General features: G+C 33.4%; 3 protein-coding genes across 5 annotated transcripts; 2 read left to right on the top strand and 1 right to left on the bottom strand.

The window, feature by feature from the left end:
* The first annotated feature begins 280 nt into the window (after positions 1-280).
* LOC149476174 (aldo-keto reductase AKR2E4-like) lies at positions 281-16246 on the top strand. Of its 2 annotated transcripts, XM_089712301.1 has the most exons (9): positions 286-400; positions 967-1068; positions 1748-1818; positions 6445-6544; positions 7188-7298; positions 8812-8982; positions 9675-9869; positions 13631-13739; positions 15970-16242. In XM_089712301.1, the coding sequence occupies exons 1-9, from the start codon at positions 341-343 to the stop codon at positions 16089-16091; spliced, it is 1041 nt and encodes a 346-aa protein (XP_089568427.1). In that variant the 5' UTR covers positions 286-340; the 3' UTR covers positions 16092-16242. The 2 variants fall into 2 exon arrangements, with proteins under 2 accessions (XP_089568428.1, XP_089568427.1); XM_089712302.1 differs by lacking the exon at positions 8812-8982 and having other exon boundaries at positions 281-400; positions 15970-16246.
* A 1146-nt stretch (positions 16247-17392) lies between these two features.
* On the bottom strand, positions 17393-24113 carry LOC149476172 (peritrophin-1-like). Of its 2 annotated transcripts, none has more exons than XM_089712346.1 (6): positions 24072-24113; positions 19616-19710; positions 19426-19539; positions 18555-18663; positions 18267-18369; positions 17393-17818 (listed from the first exon to the last, which is right to left on the bottom strand). In XM_089712346.1, exons 1-6 carry the CDS (start codon positions 24076-24078, stop codon positions 17647-17649), a joined length of 600 nt encoding a protein of 199 aa, XP_089568472.1. In that variant the 5' UTR covers positions 24079-24113; the 3' UTR covers positions 17393-17646. The 2 variants fall into 2 exon arrangements, with proteins under 2 accessions (XP_089568472.1, XP_089568474.1); XM_089712348.1 differs by lacking the exon at positions 24072-24113 and adding an exon at positions 19803-19932.
* On the top strand, positions 19813-22513 carry Rad60 (DNA repair protein Rad60). Its single transcript, XM_089712291.1, has 2 exons — positions 19813-21039; positions 22340-22513. Exons 1-2 carry the CDS (start codon positions 19968-19970, stop codon positions 22405-22407), a joined length of 1140 nt encoding a protein of 379 aa, XP_089568417.1. The 5' UTR covers positions 19813-19967; the 3' UTR covers positions 22408-22513.
* Positions 24114-26856: the final 2743 nt, after the last annotated feature.

The raw sequence follows: 26856 nt of genomic DNA, 5'->3' as shown, positions 1-26856 counted from the left end.
AAAATGTGCCGTGGTCATCGATTTTTCCGCAAATACTCTATAAACTTCGTAACCTGCTGACTTAGAGCTCTGAAAATTTTATGTTTAATAAATTATCAGTTACACAACAATCCCTGACGAGGATTTTTTGTTTCACTGATTGGTATCTTTTTAAATACAAAATGCGAGGAAAAAAGAAGGTGCAGCGGGAGAGGTTTGAGATCCGTCAAGTATGGTCAAGGTTATTAGCGCATGTATAAGCCTTAATAAAACTATACGCTAGGAGCTATGACCTCGACTCGGTGTGGACGAAACATAACTCAAAGCTTAACTTCAAGGCAAAGCAATCTCTCAGTATTGTATGAAACTTTGTGTGATGATGTATTTGGTTTTATTATTTACGTGTTTTATATCAATTGTGGTAAGTTATTCTTTATTTTAAGAAGAAAGTTGATATTTCTCATTATAAATACAATATTGGGTTAATTTTGAATTGATTTAAAAAGAAAAAAGGTTGTAACATGATTTGGCGCCTTTTTTGCATCTGTGGTTGTTTGGTTCGCAAAATACATAAATTTTCCATGGATTCGTTCAAAACAAAAACAATATGAACGATATAAACAACATTTATTTACTATGATAATATTATCTATATTGCTATTTTTAACTATTTTTTTTAGGTTAAGTTTAACTTGTATACGTAGTACTTATATTATTATTAGTCTGTGGTTTAACCCATTGTCTCATAATATTTTTATTGGATTTTAGAAAGGGTAGATTAAGATTTTCGATACTTACCTATTTAAACCTCATAAAGTATAAATCATAGATACTCAGTTGACAGATTTTTTTTTATAAAATATATAAATATTTAAATACACATTTTTATGATCATATTGTAATTTGTAACCTAAAGAAAATCAAATACTGTTGAGTAGTTCCCGAGGTTACACCATTCAAAGTTTCAAACATACAAACTTTTTTTAGATATGCGACGAAACAGATGGTGGGAAAGCTCCAAGAAATCTCCTCAATGATGGTCACTTAATGCCTGTTCTGGGTTTGGGAACATTTTTAGGTTTTGACGAAGTAAGTTATTAATTAAATATTTTTTGGTACCTAAGTTACCTTTTTGCGTTGGTTGCTTGGAAGAGATCAATTTGATAAATTAAACTGCTTCCAAGACGTCCTATCCTACTAGTAATATTATAAATGCGAAAGTTTGTGAGGATGGATGTGTGTGTTTGTGTATGTATGTATGTTTGTTACCCTTTCAACACATACTACTGAACCGATTACAATTAAATTTGGCACACATATAGAGGGTAACTTGGATTAACACATAGGATAGGTTTTATCCCATAAATTAGACGGAAACTATGCGGGCTTTTCTTTTAAATTGCGGGCGAAGCCGCGGGCGGAAAGCTAGTATACCTACTGTATCAGCAGTTGTATTAGTGATTTAATTTATTATAACGAGGAATGCTCCGATTTTTAATATGTAAGTAATAAGCTTTTTTTATATCTGTGAGCCCTGAACGGGTTTTAACTTTTTATTACCAATACAAAACATGTCGCTTTTTTCTTTACCATTCATAACGTGAAAAAAAATGTATGGCATGCATTACCACTTACCAGCGGCTTCGTTAGCCATTTTAACATATTTTAAGAAGGATAGGAATACAATAATTTCATTATTTTAAATGTGTTGTTTTTGTGTTATTTCTATATATTTTATTTAAATTTTAGTTAATTTTTCATATTACAGAATGGACAAAAAGAAATAAAAGACAATGAAGTAGCAGAACCAGTCACTTGGGCACTTAATGCTGGATACAGGTAAAAAATTTTCTTATACAAGTTTAAATAAATTATCTATTTCATCCATAACTAGCTGTGCCTCGCGGTTTCACCCGCATTCCTCCTGTTGTGCTCGTGATAATCTATACTTATACTAATATACTAATAATAATATTATAAAGAGGAAAAGTTTGTAAGTATGTATGTAAGTATGTATGTATGTATGGTTTTCACGCAAAAACTACTGGACCGATTTCAAAAATTCTTTCACCATTAGAAAGCTGCATCTTTACTGAGCAACATAGGCTATATTGCATTTTCAAAAAAATTAGAGATCCTTACCAAAAATGCAATAATGTAACCCAAGGTGTAAAAAAATCCTCAATAAAACTTCTGTCATCGCGTGCGCTGCGGAATCTATTGAAGATAGAACAAAAAAATGTTCTACAGTATTATAGAATGGATCAATATCTACAAGAAAGTCCGCGATACCATATGTCCATCTTCAGTAGTTATGTTACTACAACAACTTTTTTACGTTTTCAAAGTAAATAGAATTGCCGACAGTAATCAAACCATGTTATCCATACACATATATTAATCCTTATCCCATTAAGGGCCGATTTTTCAATGCTTGGATAAAACTTATCCGTCCAATAAAGTATTACACGATAATATTAAAATGTCACGTAAACTGTCAAATACGGGCAATCAGAATACGTTTTTAAAATGGTAGTTTTATACATTATTCGACGAATAAGTTTTATCCAAGCATTGAAAAATCGGCCCTATATGATGTTTTATTATAGACTGTTTCAATACCAGCAAAATACTTTTTAAATGAAAAGAATTGGATATTCCATTCAAAAGATATAACGAATTTAAAAGTGTCAATCTACAGAAAATAGTAGGTATACTGTTCGAGCAGGCCGTAGTGCGGGGGTCACGGAGGAATTCTACCAATATGCGTCTTGACGGAACACAGTGGGGTTTTGGTCGGTAGGAATCCGACATAACCCACGGCCCCTCCCCTGGAGGCCGTGGGTATCTATGAAAGATTTCCCCACTAAAACAAAAAAAAAAAAGGCCGTAGTGCGGGACGGGGTAAAGGTGATTTTCATGTCCGACCTATAGTAGACTTTTCACTGTAAAGATATCGCTATCTATGCGGGTGAAACCGCAGGGCATTGCTAGTATTATTAATAAAGGTAGCGTATAAGTTATAACATCGAATGAATTTTGTAGTTCCTGTGATAAACGCGTTCAAACAAACAAACTCTTCAGCTTTATAATATTAGTATGTAATAATGCTTCTAAAGAGAATAGTTTTATTGTCTGTTTGTTACGATTTTACTCAAAAATGAGTAGATCTATTTTAAAGTTATTTTACCATTAAGTATAATATAGCTTCATCTTCATTCTTTACCGAGTAAGATAGACTATTTTTAATAAGTAAGAAAAGACGAAGTATAAATAAATAAAATAAATAAATATTATAGGACATTATTACACAAATCGACCTAGTCCCACAGTAAGCTCAATTAAGGCTTGTGTTGTGGCCTGTGGGTACTAGGCGACGATAAATATAATATTTAATAAATACATATATAGATAATAACACCCAGACCCAAGAACAAATAATTGAGTTCATCACACAAATATTTGCCCTGACCGGGGATCGAACCCGGGACCGTCGGCTCAGTAGGCAGTTACTTTACCACTGCGCCAACCGCGTCGTCGTATATTATATTATTATACATAGATATTTTCTTGATTTATAAATATCTAGGTATTCTATTGTAATCTTGGCTATGTTTTTGCATAAACTTAATCGGTGACTCGGTGTAGGTACATATTAGTTAATTTGTTAAATAAAAATACTTATATATATACCTACCTATTTAATAGATGTTAATATTATAGGTATGTACTTTAAGTTTACTAGCGACCCGCCCCGGCTTCGCACGGGCACACAGCTCAGGTGCAATGGCGGCCGGCCGGTACCGCCGCAAACGCTACGTCCCGCAATTTTTGAATCTGTAATATCTTCGAAAATATTCACTTAAATCATACGGTGTAAAGGGCCATACAGATCTATATTAAATGAACAATGTATTCAAGGTATTTAATTGGTTAAGGATTAATGCTGTATTGGTTAAAATCGCTTCGAAAATTAGCCATTATTTGTCGTAAAAAGTAAATGACAAAAAAAAGTTATTGTGGGTTATCCATAAGAGATAGATATATACCATCGCGGACTTTTCTGTAGACCTTTTCAATGTGTACAATACTTAGTACATTATTTTGATAAAACTCGTACAGCCGTACAAATAAACGAGTTATAACATTTTATGAAAAGAATAAACTAAGAATAAGGAAAAATCATACAAATAAACACGTAATAAATGAAACCTAGTATAACTTCGTAATAAGTATTCATACTAATGCTATTTCGTCCTTATTCCGGCTACCACCCTAGTATAAGTCTGACATAACTGAGTTATAATGTATTTTTTAGTACATTGTACTGTGTTTTACAAGTTTTAGAACCTACTTTCAATCTAAATTTGAGATAATAGCAATGAGAGTAATACGAGAAGTAGAAAAAGTTGAGCAAATTAATAATTTCATTACGTACCTATTGAAATGGAAAATTTAGTATGAAATGTCAAAATATACGAAATTATGAAAAACCCTTTTGATATTAAAATGATTTATTTATTTACGACATGCGCCAAACCATACATACATAAAACACTTATTTCTAAACTTATCACAATAATATAAACTTTCGTTGAAAATATAAATCTTCTAAGCTTGGAGTTGTATGTTTTGAGTACCAGTTATTTGGCAACTCTCTATCTCAAGGTGGGTTTATCTTCTGTTCTCCGGATATTGGATAGGGTTCTCTTTCATTTGCTTGCATATTTAATGATATATTTAAATTATTTCAAATAAATATTTAAAAAATAAATAAACAGAACATATGATGAAACTTCACAACAAATTCGACGAAGTCAAACGAGCGTCAAAATGACAGCACCAAGGTTTAACCGTAGACAATTTCAATGTTTTTCATAATTTTGTGAATGAATTGCTACGTTGCCGCTCCGCGCCTATTGCATAGCGTGAGCATAGTTACATCGACGTTATTCCAAATTTATTTGTAAGAAATTATGACATCCTTATTCATTATTTATTCTTATCATATCTATGCATTGCATAAGGTTTGAATAAGCAAGTTTTTATTTGTACGGCTGGTAGGGTTCAGCCTGCGTTTGCAATGTAAGCGGAAAAAATGTAAAAATTTACGACATCACATTAGAAACCTCAAAAATAACAGTACTTCTCCACTATTTAATGGATGTTATTATACATATAAACCTTCCTCTTGAATCACTCTATCTATTAAAAAAACCGCATCAAAATCCGTTGCGTAGTTTCAAAGATTTAAGCGTACAAAGGGACATAGGGACATAAGGACATAGGGACATAGGGACACAGAAAGCGACTTTGTTTTATACTATGTAGTGATACCTAGAGTCCATGCCTAGAGTAGAGTATATTAAATTTAATGTATATTATTAACGTTATACATAATTTATTTGTTCCTTATATCATTTATTTTTGGCTAACCTTCGAAACGGTTCTGACAAAGCTTGCAAAAAAACTCATTTATTTTTGTCACGTACAAAATCGCTTCCAATTCCTACTACCTACTAACTATACCTTATATATAAAATATTGATATAAAGTTTGTTTGTTGGGATGGATGAATGTTTGTAACTCTGTCACGCAAAAACAGCTCATTACTCAGAGGAATAATAGGTTTATTGCTCTGAGGCTCATTATATCTGGGTAAAACCACAGATAATATAGGAAAAACTAAAAACTTAAGAACAATGTCAGAATATTACGTAGTTGGTTAAAATGTTAGCGTCTCGAATTACTTTATATATTATAATATTATTTAAATAACATTAACTAGAATTATAAAGGTTTTAATATAAAAATCTATTTTAATTAAAGCCATATTATAACAAGACAATAATACCTATAGGTACCTATAGGTATTCTTATTTTCAACATAATATTGTTATTTTTAATATTTTACAATCAGGGTTGCCTGGAAGAGATTGCTCTTGAGCAATAAGGCCGCCTTTTCGTGCATAGGTATGTGCCCGTGTGTTATTATTGTATAAAATTATAGTCAAAGTTTGTTTGCCCTTGTATGTACCTATGTACAATAAAGCATAAATAAATAAATATTTTGTGTAAGTAATCTATGTTATTACGATTTACGAGCGATATATTCGCTATAATATGTACTTCATATACCTACGGTCTATTAATTATCTTATTTTTACCCAAAATTAACTAGGTAATTTAATAAATTTGTTTCAGTCATCTGGCTGACTCTACTATTTGATTGAATGACTATAGAGCGTTCATTGAATGACGACAGTCGACAGTTGCTGAGAATATTTTATCAAAGGGCTAAGGTACAATCCGCTTACTAGTTGAGTGAAGCTTGCCAAATCAACGTTCGGACTAGTCATTCAATGAACGCGCTAGTCCTTCAATCAAATAGCAGATTAAACCTGATGACGACGACATATTCAAGCTCTTCTCTATAGCATAATTAATTTGTATGTTTGTCTCCAGAATGCTGGATACAGCATCAGCATACCATAATGAGGAGCAGGTCGGTGAGGGAATCAGGAAATCTGGTGTTCCTCGAGAAAATGTGTTTATTGTTACTAAGGTAATTTATTGTTCTTATTTTTGTTTAGTAGAAAAGATCAACTCTATAAGGCTGAAGCTTGGCTGAAGCACTAATTCGTTCGTTTATTTATGAAACTTGACTTCTTTTGAAAGCTCCTTTACTAAAACTTAAATATTAATAATTATCTTATTCTAATATAACATCAAGAAAGAAGAAAGAAAGAAAAAAAGCTTTATTGCCAACAAAAACTTAGACAATCTTAATTTAAAAAGTAGATAATATTAGACAATCGGAACAGACTCAGCCATGCTGTAGAGTGTAGGCTAACACCCGAACAGCGCTGATATTCAGTCTGCCCGCGTATTTCCGAGGTCCTACATTTATATAAATACTACTACATTACAAAAGATTAATTACAAAAAAAATACGTGTGGCACTCGAGGACAGCCGCGGCCGCGGTAAAGCTATTGCATAGATGGCATCTCACCGCTGTGCCGGGAGTGGGGGGTTTTTTCGTTACGCAATTTTTACATTCGCTCGCCGCGCTCAAAGTCTGAGATAAAAGCTATGTATTTCATACATGAACACCCCCGGTATTCTATACATTGCCTAGGTATTGTTAAGAATATCTGATTATATAGATTGCCAGTAACATATTACCTAAGTCTTAATTTTTTTACAGCTAGGTCTACATGAACAGAGGAATGTGCTAGACGCTTTAAAGGGATCCTTGCAACGTTTGAACACATCTTATGTTGATTTGTATCTTATACATAATCCTGTCGCTTTGAAGGTAATGAGTAGACATCGGATTATATCATAAAACTCTCTATTTACGGCGTTAGTGCATATTTTAGCCTTTTTCCCCCAATCGTGCATATTTCGTTAAGTAGCGGGAGTTTTGATTGGTTGACTAACCTTTATTAGCCAATCAGAACGCTCAGCGAGTAAACAAACCCTATTCTGGCATGGTAAAATGGCAAAAAATTAGAAAATGGGCTCCATTTTAAGTAAATTTTTAGCCTTTCAAAATAGGGCTAGATTACCCTTTTGGGGCTAAAAACTTAAAACACGGGTTGAATTCCAGAAAAGGGCTAGATTTAGCCCGAAAAGGTCTAAGGTGGCAAAACTGGTCTCGCGGGTGACAAATGTCACTTTGCGCTCGAAAATTGTATATTGCCACAAAAACTATATTAATTTTAAGAAAATTTCACTTTTTTTGTACAATCATTGATTAAAATATATAAAAATAATAAAGGTTTTTGATTTTGTATTGTGCATATTTTAGGCATATCAGTCGTTTTTAGTGCATATTTCGGCATTTTTAGGGTTCCGTAGCCAAAATGGCAAAAACGGAACCCTTATAGTTTCGTCATGTCCGTCTGTCCGTCTGTCCGTCTGTCCGTCTGTCACAGCCGATTTACTCGGAAACTATAAGTACTACAGTGATGAAATTTGATGGGAATATGTGTTGTATGAACCGCTACAAAAATATGACACTAAATAGTAAAAAAAAGAATTGGGGGTGGGGCCCCCCATACATGTAACTGAGGGATGAAATTTTTTTTTTCGATGTACATACCCGTGTGGGGTATCAATGGAAAGGTCTTTTAAAATGATATAAAGTTTTCTAAAAAACATTTTTCTTAAAGTGAACGGTTTTTGAGATATCAGCTCTCAAAGTCGTAAAAAGTATGTCCCCCCCCCTCTATTTTTATAACTACGGGGTATAAAATTCTAAAAAAAATAGAGGTGATGCATGCTAATTAACTCTTTCAACGATTTTTGGTTTGATCAAAGTATCTCTTATAGTTTTTGAGATAGGTTGATTTAACTGTAATTTATTATATTTGCTGCTACGGAACCCTTTGTGCGCGAGCCCGACTCGCACTTGGCCGGTTTTTTTTAGTGCATATTTTCATGCATATTTTGGCATTTTGTTAGTGCATATAATCCGATGTCTAGTAATGAGTAATGAGTAATGACTTAGTTTTAATATTTTAAAAAAAGAATAACATTGACTTCTTGACTCTTGTGACTGTTTACTGTTAAAACATTTTACGGCAGTGTTTTGTTATTTTTAGAAATGTTAATTTGTTGTTTGCAATGATTTCATGTTTCTTTAAACAAATAGACTAGGTATAGAACTCTAATAAATAAATATTTTATTAGTTAGATTTATTAATAAATAAATAGATACCTACTTAATAAATAAATAAAAACTCACAAGAATTTTTAGAATTTTATATAGATAAGATTTTCTGTCTAAGTGATAATATCATAAAATAATTGTTTTTTATTTCTAGCCAGACAACTCAGGTTTCGACGTGATAGACTACCTAGATACTTGGAAAAGCATGGAAGAAGTGCGAAAACTCGGTCTGGCTAGATCCATTGGTGTTTCTAACTTTAATGTCAGCCAGATGGAGAGATTATTGCAAAATTGTCATGTAAAACCCACTGTTTTGCAAGTTGAGGTAAAGATGATTTAATTCGTTATTTTTTTATTTTTGCGCAGTGTGATAATTAACATTTTAAAATATAACATGTTGATAATATGAGTACAAGAGATATAAATATGTAATAAGTCGTATTCTCTGACGCTATTAAATTAAAAATTTATTTCTTTTATTTTCCCTTTTTTCATGCTCTATTAGAAAGTGTAGAGTTCCTACTAGGTTCTCTAACACCACATAATCTTGTACCTACAATGGATTAGATTTTAGAAGATTTGATATTGAATAAACATTCTTATGATTCTCATAAGGAATGTAGGTAACATGGCAACAAAATTCAGCATTTCATATATATATACACACCTACACTTTTAATATTTAGATTAGGTACTAGAAGTGTTCCAATCACAAAGACCTAATGTAAAAGAAAGAAAGAAATAATTTGAATTAATTTGAATTAGATAATGTTGGTTTCGATCATGATACATCTATATCTATATATTCTATACCATACTAGCAAACCGGGCGAACTCCGTTTCGCCACCAGAGACACCTTTTCTGTGCTATAAACCTCACGGAGCCCGAGACCTTTCCAACGAATGCAAAACCGTGGAAATCGGTTCGTGCGTTCTGGATTTATAATCAGTTTTCCTTGTATAATTTGTTACTGCTTCACTGTTTATTATAAAAATAAAAAGCAAATATAATTCCAGGTGAACCTAAATCTAGCTCAAAACAAATTACTTGAACTAACAAAACGCGAAAACATAGCGGTAATGGCGTATACCCCGTTCGGGTCTCTTTTCGCAAATGGTGACGAACCGGCCCCACGGGTTAACGACCCGGAATTAGTCAAAATGGCGGAAAAGTATGGGAAAACGGTTCCGCAGATTGTTTTACGGTATTTGGTGAGTATTTAGTAGTATTAATAAATTAAATTATGAATACAATAGGTACAATTTCAGATATGTCATATATTTTTTTGAAGTGAAACTTCTTTAGGCGCGTGGAGAGTAAAATTTCAGGGTCGCGCCATGGGAATACCATTGCGTTGACATGAAGTAAGGCGACGATTTGATATCTTTGAAATGCTTTGAATCTTGCCAAAGAAGTTTCACTTCTGACACGTGTGCTCGACACACGCTCTTTTTTCTTTTATGGCAATGAGCAAACACTTTTTGCAAGTGTCAAGTTCAAATTTCAGATATAACAATCGGTCAAAACTAGTCTTGTCTTCAGTCTGGTCCCAAAAAACAGTCAATGCTGGTTTAGCCTACACCTACAATATTACTTACTACTTATACATATATGTATTAAGTATTTTGTGCTACAGGTTACTGTTTTTGTATTTTTTCGAGCATTTAGTTTAAATATTTGCTTTTGCACGCCTCATAAGCGAAACGTTGAGGACGTGGGTACTACTATCACCACCTGTCACTTCGCGCAAAACATCTGATTTTTCAAACTCAAAATGTCTATATATGTATCATACATTGCACTAGTAAGATAATACATACACACACATATTAAGAAAAAAACACTATTTTTAACATTCATGATATTTTTGATGTCATTTTTGTTATTTAAACTAGTTAAAAAACAGTTTAAAAAAGTTCTGTCTTGGACGTCCGTGTGTCTGTAGGTATGTGCGGAGGATTTTCTTGTTAACACGATCCCACCAAAAACATTTTCATGTAAAATGTTGCCAAGAAGAGCCCATATGACTCGCACTATCAAAAAGTTATCAGATCTCTTGTAGAGCCAAGCTTCTAACACTACACGCCCTAACTCTACAAGGCCTAACTTCACAAACTCTACACCTTAGTCAAAATATGTGGCTTGGCCATTTCGCTACATTCACATCGGCGTAAGGTGAAAAATTAATTCACTGTTCATTACTTTTGTGTTATACAATAGTTCTTGTAGTAACGAACGGCCAAGCCACATATTTTGACTAAGGTGTAGAGTTTGTGAAGTTAGGCCTTGTAGAGTTAGGGCGTGTAGTGTTAGAAGCTTGGCTCTACAAGAGATCTGATAACTTTTTGATAGTGCGAGTCATATGGGCTCTTCTTGGCAACATTTTACATGAAAATGTTTTTGGTGGGATTTCATTTCTTTTTGTAGGTTGTTTGTAATAATTTTTTTTTTAACAAGGAGTACCTGTACATATATATATATATATATATCTAGGGGAACCAAGTTTTAGATTATTAGATTAGACCTCTAGCGTCATCAAAATTTAATTTAAAATTACAGGTCTCATACAAACTCCCATCCCCTAGTTTAAGGGGTTGGGGGATGAAAGTTACAAGTTTTATAATTTTTTTGTTGTTTGTGTGCTAATACTAGCTTACATACAAAATTTCAGCTTTCTAGGACATTAGGAAATACCTTAAGAATTTTGATGATCATCAGTGAGTCAGTGACGAAATTAGCGTTTTTTAGATATAAATAAAATCTGAAGTATAAAAGCTTATGGGAGACATGCATAGAGTATATATATATCATATTGTGTACAAGCTGGCGCATTATTTTTCTTAATCAGAGCGCATTCTAAATTTCAATCTCAAAATTAGAATTCTGATTAGTTTTGTTTTTGCTCGATTATTTTGTATAAATACGGGAACTGTGTACAAATAAAATCATTACAATCTGAAATGTCTTTGAGTTAACAACCCCTCTACAGTTCTCTACAATTGGTGACCTCCGACGGAGCAAAAAGAAAACATGGAAGAAAAAGACTAACAACACCATGAAGAAAAGCACTGCGAGCTGGCCCCCGTCTCCATCCAGTCCAGGCTGCTACCAACTTTTACAGAGACTGCCTACCGAACCAAGCACATCTACAGAATGAATTAAACAAGTATCTACATAATAAAGAGAAGAGCGACAAAACGCCTATCGAATGGACTACTGCAGCAATTGAAGCTTTTATGAAATGCCGACAAAGCATCACAGAAGCGACAACATTATGTTTTCCCATTCTTGGCTGCTCCCTTGCCATCATGACTGACGCCTCGGATCATAGTCTCGGCGCTGTACGTGCAAGCTATCAAGCGCATCGCCCCGTCCCTTTCTACCGAAGGCATACCGTTATATGGCATTTAACGCTCAACACGGACTATGCCACCCTGGTATTAGAGCTACTGGAAGCTACTGACGAGTTAGAAACAGAGAGATGCCAACACCGTGAAGTGCAAAACAGGCTTAGGGAACTAGAAATGAAGTTCGAAAGTTTGACAACACAAACAAACATGATGATGGGGACAAAGGAACAGGCGTTTGAACAAGAGGTCAATGTTAGGGCTCTGAAGCAGTGTTATAGGGAGGCGAGAGAAGAAATCGATGAACTGAGGCTGTTGATGAAGAAACAGAATGATCAGCTGAAAGATTAAAGTACCTCCAAGCGCAACAATTAGTAGCGTCAAATGGACATGATGGACATGGACAACTCTAGAATCAGTGAACAGATCAATTTGGTAATACAGAAAGTGAAGTTGAAGTTCCAAGAAAAACTGCAAGAGTTAGCTCCCATACCGGATCTTTTGAAGGCGACTCAGATGAAACTGAAGGACGCGCAACAGTCACAGGCGATAGCTGAACACAATGCAGAACAATTGGCTAGGGAATTGAATTCAGCAAGGGAGAAGGTTCACGTGCTCCTGCACAACAGTTTGAAACCGCCAGCAAAACCTCCAGAGAGGGGAGGAGATGAGAAGCTGATGGCGCTGCTGCAGCAGAGGATCGCACAACTGACGGAGAACAATATGACGCTCAAGAGTGAAATTGAGACTCAAGCCTGCATACATATTAAACGAAGAGGTTGAAGGTATGGCAAGCACAGCAGTAGCATCCACACCTACACCTACGAGTGCTACATCGTCAGTGCCTGCTACAGACTACAACACGGACAAGGCACGTCCCTACACTACAAGAAGTGGACGCGTCGTCAAGAAAAATGTTCGCTTCGCTTGAGGGGGGACACTATGGGAGACATGCATAGAGTATATATATATCATATTGTGTACAAGCTGGCGCATTATTTTTCTTAATCAGAGCGCATTCTAAATTTCAATCTCAAAATTAGAATTCTGATTAGTTTTGTTTTTGCTCGATTATTTTGTATAAATACGGGAACTGTGTACAAATAAAATCATTACAATCTGAAATGTCTTTGAGTTAACAACCCCTCTACAGTTCTCTACAAGCTAATGTAATTAAAACTTAATATGTTCAATAAGTCCGCTATTGACAATATATCCCGAAAATTTTGTTGATCTAGCATAATCCAAACCCAAGTTATGAGGGTTCAAAAAAACGTCGAAGCGCTTCGAGAAAAGGTAGGTAGTGCCCGTGCGCCTCGCTTGGCTCGTCTTGGCGGGGGCACTACCGTGCCCCCAGATAGCGACCGAAATACTTTACTAATCGAGTCTTTTTTTTTCTCTTACGCTTGAGTATGCTCAGGAATAGAACCCTTTCATTTTTCAGGGTCTGATTCGATGTGGTTTAATTGTTATTAAATAAACAAAAATAATAATAAATAATTATAAAAAAAATAATTATGATTCGTGCACTTTTGGATTTTCCAAACTATTTTCCTTAATTTTTTCGATATTTGTATTATGTGTGTGAAAATCGAAATAAATATATTATTTATATCTTTTTACAGGTACAAAGAGGCGTTATTCCGATACCAAAGTCAATTCATAAAAGCAGAATAGAAGAAAACATCAATGTATTTGATTTCGAGCTGACTGAAAAAGAAATGATGGAATTAAGTAAGTAATAATTGTTGATTATATTGAGTACTTGTTGAGTACTAGCGGTCCGCCCCGGCTTCGCCCGTGGTAAATATATTTACGTTTTCTCTACATAAGAACCATCCTCGTAACTACTTCAAGGCATAAAATAAAAAAAGAATTATTGAAATCGTTAGGTATATATTGAGTACTATTATCTATATGCATAATAGTTCTATCAAGTAATATAAAAATAAAGGCTAAATGTGTTGCTAAGCGCAAATCTCGAGAACAGCTGAACCGATTTCGTTAATTTTTTTTTTAATAATATTCCTTGAAGTACGAGGATGGTTTTTATAAAGAACTAGCGGTCCGCCCCGGCTTCGCCCGTGGTACATATTTAAGTTTTCTCTACATAAAAACCATCCTCGTACTTCAAGGAATATCATAAAAAAAGAATTATCGAAATCGGTTCAGCCATTCTCGAGTTATGCGCTTACTGCAACACATTTTGCGATTCATTTTTATATTTAAGAATAGGTAAACGTTAACATGACAGACTGGTTGGCTTGGTTGGTAGTGACCCTGCCTTCCAAGCCAGAGGTGAGAGGTCGTGGGTTCGATTCCCACCCGGGGCAAATATTTGTGTGATGAACATTGATGTTTGCTCTGTGTCTGTCTATTTAAAATTATGTATGTTTATCAGCCATCTGGTTTCAGGTTTCCATATAACACAAGCGAAAGCTTAGTATGGGATCAGATCGTGCTGTGTGTGTAAATTGTCTCGAAATATTTATCTAAAGAAGTTTCACTTCAATATTGCATATAGATAGATAATTCAATAACACAGTCATAAAATATGACGATTAATATAAGAATGTGACAAAAACTATAATTATAAAAGCCCTTAATCACCATAAACAATGATAATTAAAATTATTATCTATTTTGCCTAAGTTTTTTCCCGCTAATCTCTAACACGGCTTAACCGAATTAGATGCGGGTTTTTCAGATATTATATTAATTAATTTATAATCCTACTAATATTATAAATGCATAAGTTTGTAAGAATGGATGTATGTGTATATACCTACGTTTGTTACTCTTACACGCAAATACTACTGAACAGATAACAATGAAATTTATCACACATATAGGTTGTAACTTGGTTTAACACATCGGTTAGGTTTTATCCCGGAAATCCCAAGGGAACGGGAACAATGCCGGTTATTCTTTGAAAACGCGGGCGAAGCCGCGGGCGGAAAGCTAGTTTTAAATATATTTCAACCGGTTCGTAAATATTATTATTTTTAATGGAAAAGTTTAGAAACTATCTTCCTAAAGTTCAGTAACTTAGGTAAACGAAGCTTTAGAAGCATATTCTATGTTCTACACTATTATACAGGGTGTCCCACCGTCGGTATTCTAAGCCACAGACAGACTTCTAAGCTCAATGGAGGTTATAGTTTTGCATACGATGAGTACGTAAAAATACTTATAAAGTTCCAGATGCATTTTTTTTTCAAATAGATGAATTTTTAAAACTCTTTGTGTACACCCCTAACAAGCATCCCGCCCAACTTTGCCAAGCTTTTTTTTTTGTGTGGTGTCTCTCAATGTTAGCCAGAAGGGCTTCTACATTTTAACGCGGACGCGGGGGTGAACTGAAGGTTCACCCTGGTAGCGACATGCACAAGGGCGTCCCCCCGCCACGGGGACCACGAACGGCTTGAGCCTTGAGCTGTCGCTTGAGTGGAGGAGGCCAGAAGGGCCCTAATCGGACGGGACTTTGCCACCCGCACATGAGCTATCGTTTAAGATTATTATTTCACTAGCGACCCGCCCCGGCTTCGCACGGGTGCAATTCTGATACTAAACACACTACAGAAATTTTGCGTTGTATATAAAAACATAGCGGCCCGCTCCGGCTTCGCACGGGTATAAAATATATAGCCGGCCGGCCGGCCGGTACCGCTGCAAACGCTACGTCCCGCAATTTTTAAATCTGTAATATCTTGGAAAATATTCACTCATATATACCATCGCGGACTTTTCTGTAGACCAAATTAGTGTGCAAATTAGTATGTAGCATGTAGGCAGTAAAGAAGACACACAAAGACAAACAATGGTTTTTATTGCTTGGATTCCAAAAATTAGATAATATAGAAAATTCGACTTTCTTTTTACCAAAATTTTTACAGACATGTTTCAATTTTCATCTACGTATGCATAAAATATATTTATATAAGTTAAACAATTTTTTTTTCAGGCAAATACAACAAAGACTACAGAGTGGTATGGCCGAGTTTCTGGCAAGACCATCCTTACTATCCCTTTGAGAAAAAGGATAAACCTGATGCAGACCTTTTTAAGCCGAAACCTAAGGAATAAATTAAATATTAACTTGTAATCAATTGAATTTTGAAATTGTTTTGAAATTTGAAATTTTTGTCTATCTGTCTATTACAAACCTCCTAAAATGCGGGACGGTTTACCAAACATGTCAATAAAATAAACTTTTAAAACAGAAAATTTGTTTTATTTGTAGATTATAATTTCCTTACATAATTATATACCTATAATAATAATTAATACTGATACAATATCTTGACGTAATAGATAATTGGGGATAAACATATATTATATGAAAATTTGTCATTTATGAATTGCGAATTTTTATCAATGACGTTACAATACGTAAGAATCACTTTTTCATCGACTTAAACTTTTTTATGAAGTATGACGTCATAATAAAGTGTCCACATCATCCGATCCGATATCTAAATTGGACACCTAGGTAGTAGGTACATGTCGTATCGGATAGTCAGAGATCCTACTGTGAAATTCTACTACAAAAACAACATACGTTAGGATTTTATTTTAAAAGTATAAAAATACATGTTAAAATTAAATAAAACTTAATAAATTAAAAATACGGTAATTTTATTTATCTGTGATCTTTAGCATGTGTATGAAACATGAAAAACATTCAAAACAGTAGGTAAGCGTGGAAAATTATAAATTACTTCCTAATCGTTACGTATTTAAAATGTGTCCACTAATAAATTGTAATAATCCTATATAATCCCCAACTTATCTTTAGATAAAACCTATTTCTAACGTTTTATGCATGAAATGAAACATAAAAATATACATTTTGTTCGATTAGAATGGATTATTAAACATAATTATAAACATCCTGGCTAGATTAATTTTATGATAGCTATGTATTATCTTTGAATATATCAAGTGAAGTAATTGGGTTTTGTCAAACTTCCTTTTTGGTTTATAAAATAAATCGTTAAAATTTGTGTCGTTATTTTCATAAATTTTAATAAACATAGTAAGTAGGACCTTTAATATTTGTTCTGTAAAGAGATTTTGCTAGAAAGGCTAGAAATATAAAAAAATCTATGCGAATATAAATATTTTTTTTTTTTTTGATAATGTTCTCATAGCAAAGGATAATGTTAATCCCGTAAGATAAATGTAAGATAACCGATAATAAATTAATTGAATATATGAATGATTATTTATCTACAAATAGATAATACTATAAAGTTCAGTAAGTAAGTACTTTTCCTTGAACCAAAGCAATTTAATCACAGGTCATAAATTAGGTACAAAGCTTGGCGGAAATTCGTAATAATATGTAAATAAAAATAATTTAATGCTAAATTAAAAGTCCCGAGTTCATTCAATTATATAAATATTTATTCGTTGGTTTTTATAAAATCGCGGGAAAACCAAATATTGTTTCCTCGTAATTATTATTACTTTTTTATTTACAATTAAAGGCATGTTCAAAGTGACATATAAACGTCATTGTTGAAATTTGACATTGACAGTTGGGTTGTTTTCTTTTTTTTATTTCCTTCTGCGGGTCTGTAAACGGTTATAGTATAACTGTTGTAGCGTTCCGTAATTTATCAAATTCAGTACGTGTTTATTTGTAAACAATGAATTCGGTGCTCAATTCGTCATCGATTTGATCCTCGCATTTGACGTTCGCTTCGAAGTCGCATTGTTGTTTGTATTCGTTGAAGAATAGCCCGTCAGAACAGTATTGCGCTATGGCAACACCTTCTACGCAGCGCCAGTATCTTTGGCAGTCACCACTGAAACAATTTTGTATTTGATTTAATTTTTTGATACATATTTAATAAACATAATATTATTGTTATACTACAGCCTCGGAAAAAGGAACTGTAATAAACACTCTCATCTAATAACACCTTCACGAAATCTTACTCTAATCTTCTATTACCATTTTATAAAAGTTTTTTAAAAATAGCTTGTCTATTACAAATTCAAATTCCATGCCACAGACATGCCATATTTAGATGTAAAACCGTTCCAGATTAACAGACACATCGAATTTAAATGTTGCGTTATTGGAATAATATTCCAATTACCATACTATAGCAAGTCAGTAAAGCGAGGGTACAAAATATTAAAGATAATGATGCCAAAAAGAACCGCACGTCTGAAGTTACAGAGAACGTTTCTTTAACACTGGTTATCAGTGACGACTGTTAAAGAAAAAAAGTTTAAAGTCACACTCACTTATAAGAGAATCTTCGAGAAGCGACGTTGATGTCGTTACAATTAAGCAACGTATTTGCTGGCTGTACTTCTGCTAGCTTCTTGACGATTGGCACGAATGATTCTGGAAAAATCATACCATAGATTACAATTATGTATTTTACATCATTATGTAGCAAATGCAATGTACCAATGAGTAAAAATCAATGATGATGAGCAAAAAATTCAGAGCGGGCAAAGACGCAGGTGGAAAGTTAGTTAAAATATACTTGTAAATACTCGCGTGTAATCAAACAAAATAAAACCTACCAGTGTTAGAACTGATGTCAGTGAACTCCTCTTCTCCTGAACCAGACTCGATTTCTACATCAATCACGTCACGAAGGTAGCATTCAGTCGCCCACACGTGGTTACAGGACTAAAATAAATTAATAGGAAATAAAATAAACAAGCGAAATAGAAAAGGATACTAGAGAAGTTTGTCTTTTCACTATCAAAAGAAATAAAATTTTGAAATAATTCGAAATTATAAAAAAGCATATTGTGTTCAGAAGTGAAATTTCTTTGGCAAGTTTCAACGTAACAAAATTTCCTTATTCCATGACGTGATCACGTGACGGTATTACCATGACGTGACCTTGAATCGCGAACCTAGCTTTGAAACTTTATCCGCTAAAAAAAGAAACAGTTTAAATAATTATTATAAATATACGAAATAGGGACGAAATAATGGACACATCGAAAATAAAACATTGAATAAAAATAAGTACCTAGCTGAACAACGGAACTTCGTCTCTTATCTAGATAGATTACTAAAGATTTTGCAACATTTTCTATTAGGTACTATGATAGTAAATAGCATTAAGCCTTACTCGATAAAATATATAACAAAAAATATTTTTCCTAAATACATGAATTGTTGAAGTTTTAACTATAAAAAGTATATAAAGCTTATAAATTTGTAAAGCATTTGAATGCCATAAAACCAAAAATATAAATTATATAAAACCACAGAATAAAACTTAATCGCTAGAAAGCCATCGCAGGCAACCTTTAAAATGAGAATAAAAGACAAAGTGAGTGATGGATGAGCAAAAACAATTATTAAAAAGAATAAAGCAACAAACCACATTAATTACAATTGAAAGTAGGTAAATATAAAATAATTAATAAATCTTACCTGGATGGGAAAATCAAATATTGTGCCGCCAGCACAACTCATCTCCACCTCTTGACCGTGGGCACAGATAAAGAATCTGCTACAGTTGGTAAAGTGGGGTAGAAGGAGAAAGGTCTGAAAGATAACGGTTTAAAATATAATAATATGAATATGTATTTACTTTTAAGATTTCATGATAATATTTAAGTACCTGTCCTGTTGGATCGCATGATAAGGTGTTCGGATCAACACCATGAAAATCTGCCACGGCACTGCCTAAGCACAGCATAAGAGGTAATATTATTCCTGTAACAATAAACACAAACAATTATTTTCTGTTTCAGGTTGGCTTAAATGTATTTCGTTGAACAAAAAACTGTTTAGTGTTTTGATTTTACTTTTTTATCTGTATACACCACTTGTCAGTGTCAAATGTCAGCGATAACGTCAAAAAATACGCGAAACAGCAGCAGTTTGTGTGGTGTACATTTTTAAATTTTAAATTGTTGATTGTTTGAGGAAAGTGGTATTCCAACTTGATTTGACGCACTTTCTCAGTTAAAATGTCTTCGTCAGACTCGGACGATGACTGTTACGGTAACATATCGAAAAAGTTGCAAAACATGAAAAACAAGTACCACGACGATAATATAGATACCGCGAATTTGCTAAACACCTCTACAGAAATCAAAAACACAGCTCCAAGTGAAACTACTGTAGTTATATGTAATGATAGCGAGACTATTGCGTTAGATGATGATGATACGATACTCGATCAAATAATAGCGTTGAATTCTATACAAAAACAGACTACCAGAGGTAGACGCGGTGCAACAAAGTCTCCTAGAGGCCGGGGACGATCAAATCGTGGCCGTAGTCGCGGTAAACGAAATACATCCTTAGATACATCCGATAGTTTACTCGATACCTGTCCATCTTTGAATACGAGAAGTGCCGCGAATACAAGTGCAATTACGATAACAGATAGTCCAGTTAGGGGGCAGGCTAGAGGCCAAGCTAGGGGCAGAGCTAGGAGCCGGAGCAGAGCTCGGGGCAATAGAACACCTAGACGAACTAGGGACAGCTACATGTACCCTACTTATAGCGTCGGCAACACTGAAGATTACCCAGATATGTCTGATGACGTCGAATTGTTCACGTCCACGGCGAAAGCACAAGAAATAATAGATGATATTATTGATGAGAATGAAGAGTTATCGATCAAAGTGTACTGGCAGAGTTCGGATATAATCAAATTCACGATACGCAAGTACCAAAAGCTATCGCAGATATTTGATTTCTTTTCAAAACGGGAAAATGTTGGTATTGATAAATTATTGCTCACTTATAACGATAGGATATTGAAACCTGATGATACTCCAGATAGCATAGATTACAGCATAGCCAAGTTTATAGATGGTGGCATAGTCAACAGTCGTGTTCCAATTCTAGAGAATTCTAGTAAAGAAATAAGCGGTATTAAACTCAAGTTCCAATGCCAAAATGTAAAGAAACCATTTGAGATTGTAATTCAATTGGAAGACAAAATGTTACAGGCGTTTACAAAGTGTGCGGAGCATTTAGAAGTGCCTATGAATAAGTTGAAATTTGAATTTGATGGTGATTGTATTACAGGTAATTGTTTTTATGATTATAATATTAGTAGATTGCAATAATTATATATTATTTATAACAAGAGATTAGTGTTTTACGACCTAGTTATCTTTTAGCAATTAAAATGTCCAATATTTTATTGTATTTATAGTTATGAATGTTTTTAAATATTATTATCAGTGCCTAATCGGACATAACGACAGGACATAAGCATTAAAATAATTTAATTTTAATAAGCTTATCTTGTCATAGTAATTCCTCTTTTTTTATACATGCTCTTTATATTTTGAATTGTGTATAGTGTAGTTCTTAATATATTCTTAGTTTTAGTTTTAAATTATTATATGTATGTTAGTCTGAAGGTATTTATTCTTTGGGTCTGTACAATTTATTGTCTGTTACCTGAATTAAATATAATCTTCTTATATATAAAAATGAATCGCAAAATGTGTTGGTAAGCGCATAACTCGAGAACGGCTGAACCGATTTTGATAATTCTTTTTTTATTATATTCCTTGACGTACGAAGATGGTTCTTATGTAGAGAAAACGTAAACATGTACCACGGGCGAAGCCGGGGCGGACCGCTAGTATTACTTAAATATTCTTCGTTTTAGTTTAAAATTATTATATGTATGTTAGTCTGTAAGGCATTTATTCTATGGGTCTGTACAATTTATTGTCTGTTACCTGAATTAAATATAATAAATAATAAATTTACCTGTATGTTTGTATGTAACAGACTCCTTATGACTCGATTTTGACTCGGTTTAAACGGATAGATTTATTACAAACTTTGTACACTTATCAAGGATCGGTGACAATACAATAATATAATATCATAAGTTTATCTTTTTAAAGCATGCTTTTAACATACTTATAGTATCACCTGTGTGTTGGTATATATTTTTGTTAAGAGATTCTATTAGCCCGGCCGTACAAGGACTGCTCGAGCAGTTAACGGCTGAGCGACGTACACGGACTGCTCGAGCGGTCGGTCGTTGACTGCTCGAGCTGTCGCTACAAACCGCGCAGTTGATGGCTTGAAGCGGTCGCGACTGCTCGAGCAGCCGTGTACGGCAGTGAATGAATGGGCATAGTTCACCGCGCGGTCGCGGCTTCAAGCCGTTGGTCTCAACTGCTTGAAGCAGCTGTACAGCCGACCTCAGATTTGATTTTGGCCCACTTTAAACAGACAGATTTGATTCAAACCTTGTACACATTTCAAGGATTGGATACAATATTTTCATGTGTTATTTAAAAAATGATTGTAGCTTCACCACATGTTTTTTTTTTAACAATCTTTATTTGTTTGTTTTTAGGTTCGATGACAGCGGAAGAGTTGGAATTAGAAGGTGGAGAATGTATTGATGTTAAAATTATGAGATGATAATTGTTTTTTATTTTAATAATTTGTTAATATTTCCGAATCTTATTTTTATTGATTCTGCGAGTTTAATTTTTTGCAAGAAAAATAAAATGAAATAAAGTGTTTTTTTGTAATTTGCTGTTTGTTTTATTTGTGTAAATTGATATCTTTTTTATTTGTTTTCAATATTGTTATTATAGTGTATTATCTATATCTATCCTACTATATAGATATATTTACTAAATAAATGCGAAATTTAATGAGGATGGATGGATGTTACTCTTTCACGCAAATATTACTGAACCGATACCAATTAAATTTGGCATGTAGGTAGCTGTAAACCCAGAATAAGACATAGGCTACTTTTATCCCGGAAATCCCACAGGAACGAGAACTACGCGTGTTACCTAGCTCGTATGCAATCGCGCAACAAATTTTAATGTATTTTACTAATATTATAAATGCGAAAGTTTGTTCGTTACTCCTTCACGCAAAAACTGTTGAACCGATTTTCATGAAATTGGCACATAGAGGGTAGCTCGGATTGGTGTAAAGCTAGTATTACATAATGCCGAAAGTATACTGTAAATTAAAAAAAAAATAGATAACTATAGACAGTCCATACGTCCATAGCATGTCCATAGTTCTTTTTTTTTCTTTCTTTCAACTTTCCTTAGTTTGAAACTAGATGGCGCTATTTTTAATATATAAGGCACTTAAACGTTAAAATTAACAAGCTAATTTAAATGTTCAAACTTCAATTGAATTAATAAAAGTATAAAATAATAAAAATTACTTGGAAGTCAGAGGCAAGAAAATAGTTAACGACTAGTTCTCAGACCTATCGAGCACATACAATTTCATAAAAATCGATTAAGCCGTTTCGGACAAATGGAATTTTATGTACCTATAGAATCACGTAGATATTTTGGAAAATGTAAAACATTCTAGACTTCTTTTTAACTCTAAATACATAAAAATGAATGGTAAATGTTAAAAATATTTTATGACCATTCAAAAGTGCTTCTAGAAGAAGTCTTTGTATAAATAAATGTTTGAGTTTGAATACCTTATTGCATAATTTTGTGTGCCAATAAATTATAAAGTGCCAATTATTATTATTCTAGGTTTAATAACTAGAGACCTTAATAATAATAGACAATAGCTCAGCTCAGGTAGCAATTTAGGATTATTACAAAATATGATTTAATAAGATAACACTATCAACGAAAAATTCAACGAAGCGTGATTCTTTGTTGAGTTTTTTTTTATAATTTGGATGGATTGATAAAAAATATGCTCATACAATGTCCGATTTAATAATATCTACCCAATAAAAAGGTATAATCACTACATAGTATAAAACAAAGTCGCTTTCTCTGTCCCTATGTCCCTATGTATGCTTAAATCTTTAAAACTACGCAACGGATTTTGATGCGTTTTTTTTTAATAGATAGAGTGATTCAAGAAGAAGGTTTTAGTATATAATTTATTATGTTTTAGACAAAGCGGGCGAAGCCGCGGGCGGATAGCTAGTATACAATAATATCCAATGCACTTTTTATACATATCAATAATTAATTAAAAAAATTTCGCACTTTTATTAAACAGCAAATCGAACCTTTTATTTATAGTTAATCCTCAAAAGTAAACAAAATTATGGTGAAGTAATATTTTAAACTCACCGATCATTTTGTATGTCTGCACTGCACTATCCACAAAACGATAACACACTAAACTGATTTTGTCGTGTTCGTTAATCCTTTTCTTTTATATAAAGATTAATCTTGATAAGGATATTCTATTGGTTTACGCACTGTGTGATGCGATATCGCGGTGATATTAATTGTAGTTTTGTTGTAATAACCCCCCTAGTCAAGTGGCTTTCTGTTAGCGTAGCGTTCAATAGAATAGACTACGAATGTATGAGATTGACGTAACCTGTAGATACGTTTATCTACAGCCTACGTCAATCTCATACATTCGTAGTCTATTCTATTGAACGCTACGCTAAACGAAAGCCACTTGACTAGGGGGGCAGTCATCAGTCATGCCATGCAAAATTTATATCCTGGCGAAGGGTGAGCGGCAAAGGCTTTGATAGTTTTATCATCAGCCTGATTGAGAGGGATACGACAGATCCTAATGAATAAAATTTATTTTATTCTTATTCTTAATACTTACAATTATAAAACTTGTACCTACTCTAAAACATGCTATAATAGTATGTGGTGTGGGCGTAGCTATCAAAATAAGTACCTACATTAGTCGCAAAATAAATGAAAATTATAGATTGCTCTTGCATATAGCATGTACAACAGAAAATGTGCTGATAGATTGAAGATTTCAATTTTTTTAAGCTATTGCATAGCTTCTATCGCGGGCCTTGAGCGCGGGGACCGAATCGAGAAATTCCGTAACGAAAAAACCTAACGCTCCCCACTCCGACGGGCTCGGAGGTGTGGCTTGAAGGCATATATGCTATGCAATAGCTTTACCGCGGCAGTCCCCGAGTGCCACACGTCTTTTTTTTTTAAATATAATTCACTAATACAACACTTGACAATGGTTATTTCTTTCTTATTCTTGGAATTTAAAGCGTTAATTTTTAAAGTTCAATCTTTAAATATATTTCGATAATACGATGAAAAATACATTAGTTTTATTGTACCTAATGCAAATGCGTATAGGTAAATACATAATATTATATGATTGTAACTACAAGATTTAATTTTTTTATGGGTGTAAATTTAAATAAATATAATATACGCATATGCATAAAATATAACATTACTTTATCGATAATGTTACTCTTTGTAGATAGTTTTTCTCAAGTTTTTTTTGTGAAAATGCAGATGATTCATTTATTCAACTGTATAAAACAGTGATAACAATTAGCACAGTGCGTAAACACCCTTTGTCGCTAATTGTACATTCCTAAAACTTTTGAATGGAACGCAATATAAATTAATAATCTCAGCCATAAATTTATATGAGGAAGAAATTTTTGTGTAAACAATATTTTTGCCGCTATCAATAATTAGTGATAAGCATAACAATCTATTAATTTGTCAATTGTAAATACATAGTTATTTACGTTAAAATATTATATATAGAAATAACAAGTCAATAACGTAGCGTCTCCATTCTCAAAAATAATATTTATCCCATTTTTCAGTGATGTTCTGTTCCTATTGGTTGCATTCTTTGCTCCTTCCTCTAGAGATGGTCTATGTCGACTTTGTAACACAAGATTATATTATTTTTTAAATCCGATCGTGTAGTTCCTACCTTATTAGTTCGTTCAACTATTTACTGTGTACCTAGTAACGTACTTTTATTATTTAACGCCCTAATCTCAGGAACTACTGGTACGATTTGAAAAATTCTTTCGGTGTTAGATAGCCCATTTATCGAAGGCTATAGCCTGCCCTCTATGCTATAATTTATCATCACGCTAAGAACAACAGGAGCGGAGCAATGCGGGTAAAACAACGGGGCACAGCTAGTTATCTACGTATAGTCTGTCCACTATAAGAATTGCTTTTTGACAGCTCGACGGGTGATACCAGAAGTGATGTTCAAAAGATTATCGACTGTTGTACCATTTCAATTATAAATTCAAAATATTATCATAAATCGAATCAGGTACGTAAATAATAATTACAACGTAAACGTACTAATAAGATATGTAATAATAAGACAACATATCTATGCATTGTATGTTAAAACTAAACTAAACTAATATTTTATTATTTATTGGTTTCTATCTTACAATTTGGTTGTCTTTACGTTTAAATTATATAACATAATAGAAAAGTTTTTCTGTATCGGATATATTTTACAGAGTATTTCTATCGATTATTTTAATCTATCGACCCATCATTGAATAATTCTGTGTAGGCATCACTAAGTGGGCGGGACCTGTCCATGAAGTACGATAATTAGGATAATTACTTGTATATGACATTTTAACATAGACAATTCAATTAAACATAGGCGTGAAGCTGTCAAAAAGCAAATAATATAATGGACAGAGTATAATATATTGAATATGTCTATTTATCTACGCATTATCCCAAGCAGACTGAAGCATGAAACTATCAAGTTTAAAAAACATCAAAATCAGTTCAACACTTCCGGGGATTACCCTGAACATACATACAAATAATCTTTAATGTCACCGACATCTAAATGAATCATTATTAAATTATAATATGAGTTATTGCACTTAACCAAATCATTGCACTTCTTATCAAATTCATTTAAAAAAATTATCAAGATGTCTTTATTGTATTCATATGAATCAAATTGATTGCAAAATTCCTTCGTCAGCTAGTTTTCGCCTGTGACTTTACTTACGTTACTGTACTGTAATCGTATCTTCTATAACATAATTATCGCAGAATTTCATTTATGTATTTATTTCATAGTCCTTTATTTATATTCAAAAAACTTTCTATGCCAGTG

The sequence above is a fragment of the Colias philodice genome, chromosome 28 (assembly GCF_061535455.1).
Source record: "Colias philodice isolate Cphi_HAF_F1 chromosome 28, ilColPhil1 Martin Lab GWU primary, whole genome shotgun sequence".
NCBI lineage: Eukaryota > Metazoa > Arthropoda > Insecta > Lepidoptera > Pieridae > Colias > Colias philodice.
This window is presented reverse-complemented; position numbering and strand designations above follow the sequence as displayed.

Excerpts from the sequence above, each read along its gene's own strand:
- LOC149476174 (XM_089712301.1), top strand. The coding sequence starts at position 341 with ATGAAACTTTGTGTGATGATGTATTTGGTTTTATTATTTACGTGTTTT. Across the intron at positions 8,983-9,674 it reads CCACTGTTTTGCAAGTTGAG|GTGAACCTAAATCTAGCTCA; the intron begins GTAAAGATGATT and ends ATATAATTCCAG. Across the intron at positions 13,740-15,969 it reads AAAAGAAATGATGGAATTAA|GCAAATACAACAAAGACTAC; the intron begins GTAAGTAATAAT and ends TTTTTTTTTCAG.
- Rad60 (XM_089712291.1), top strand. The coding sequence starts at position 19,968 with ATGTCTTCGTCAGACTCGGACGATGACTGTTACGGTAACATATCGAAA. Across the intron at positions 21,040-22,339 it reads TGATGGTGATTGTATTACAG|GTTCGATGACAGCGGAAGAG; the intron begins GTAATTGTTTTT and ends GTTTGTTTTTAG.
- LOC149476172 (XM_089712346.1), bottom strand. Across the intron at positions 18,664-19,425 it reads TATTTGATTTTCCCATCCAG|TCCTGTAACCACGTGTGGGC; the intron begins GTAAGATTTATT and ends AATTTATTTTAG. Across the intron at positions 18,370-18,554 it reads TGACATCAGTTCTAACACTG|AATCATTCGTGCCAATCGTC; the intron begins GTAGGTTTTATT and ends TGATTTTTCCAG.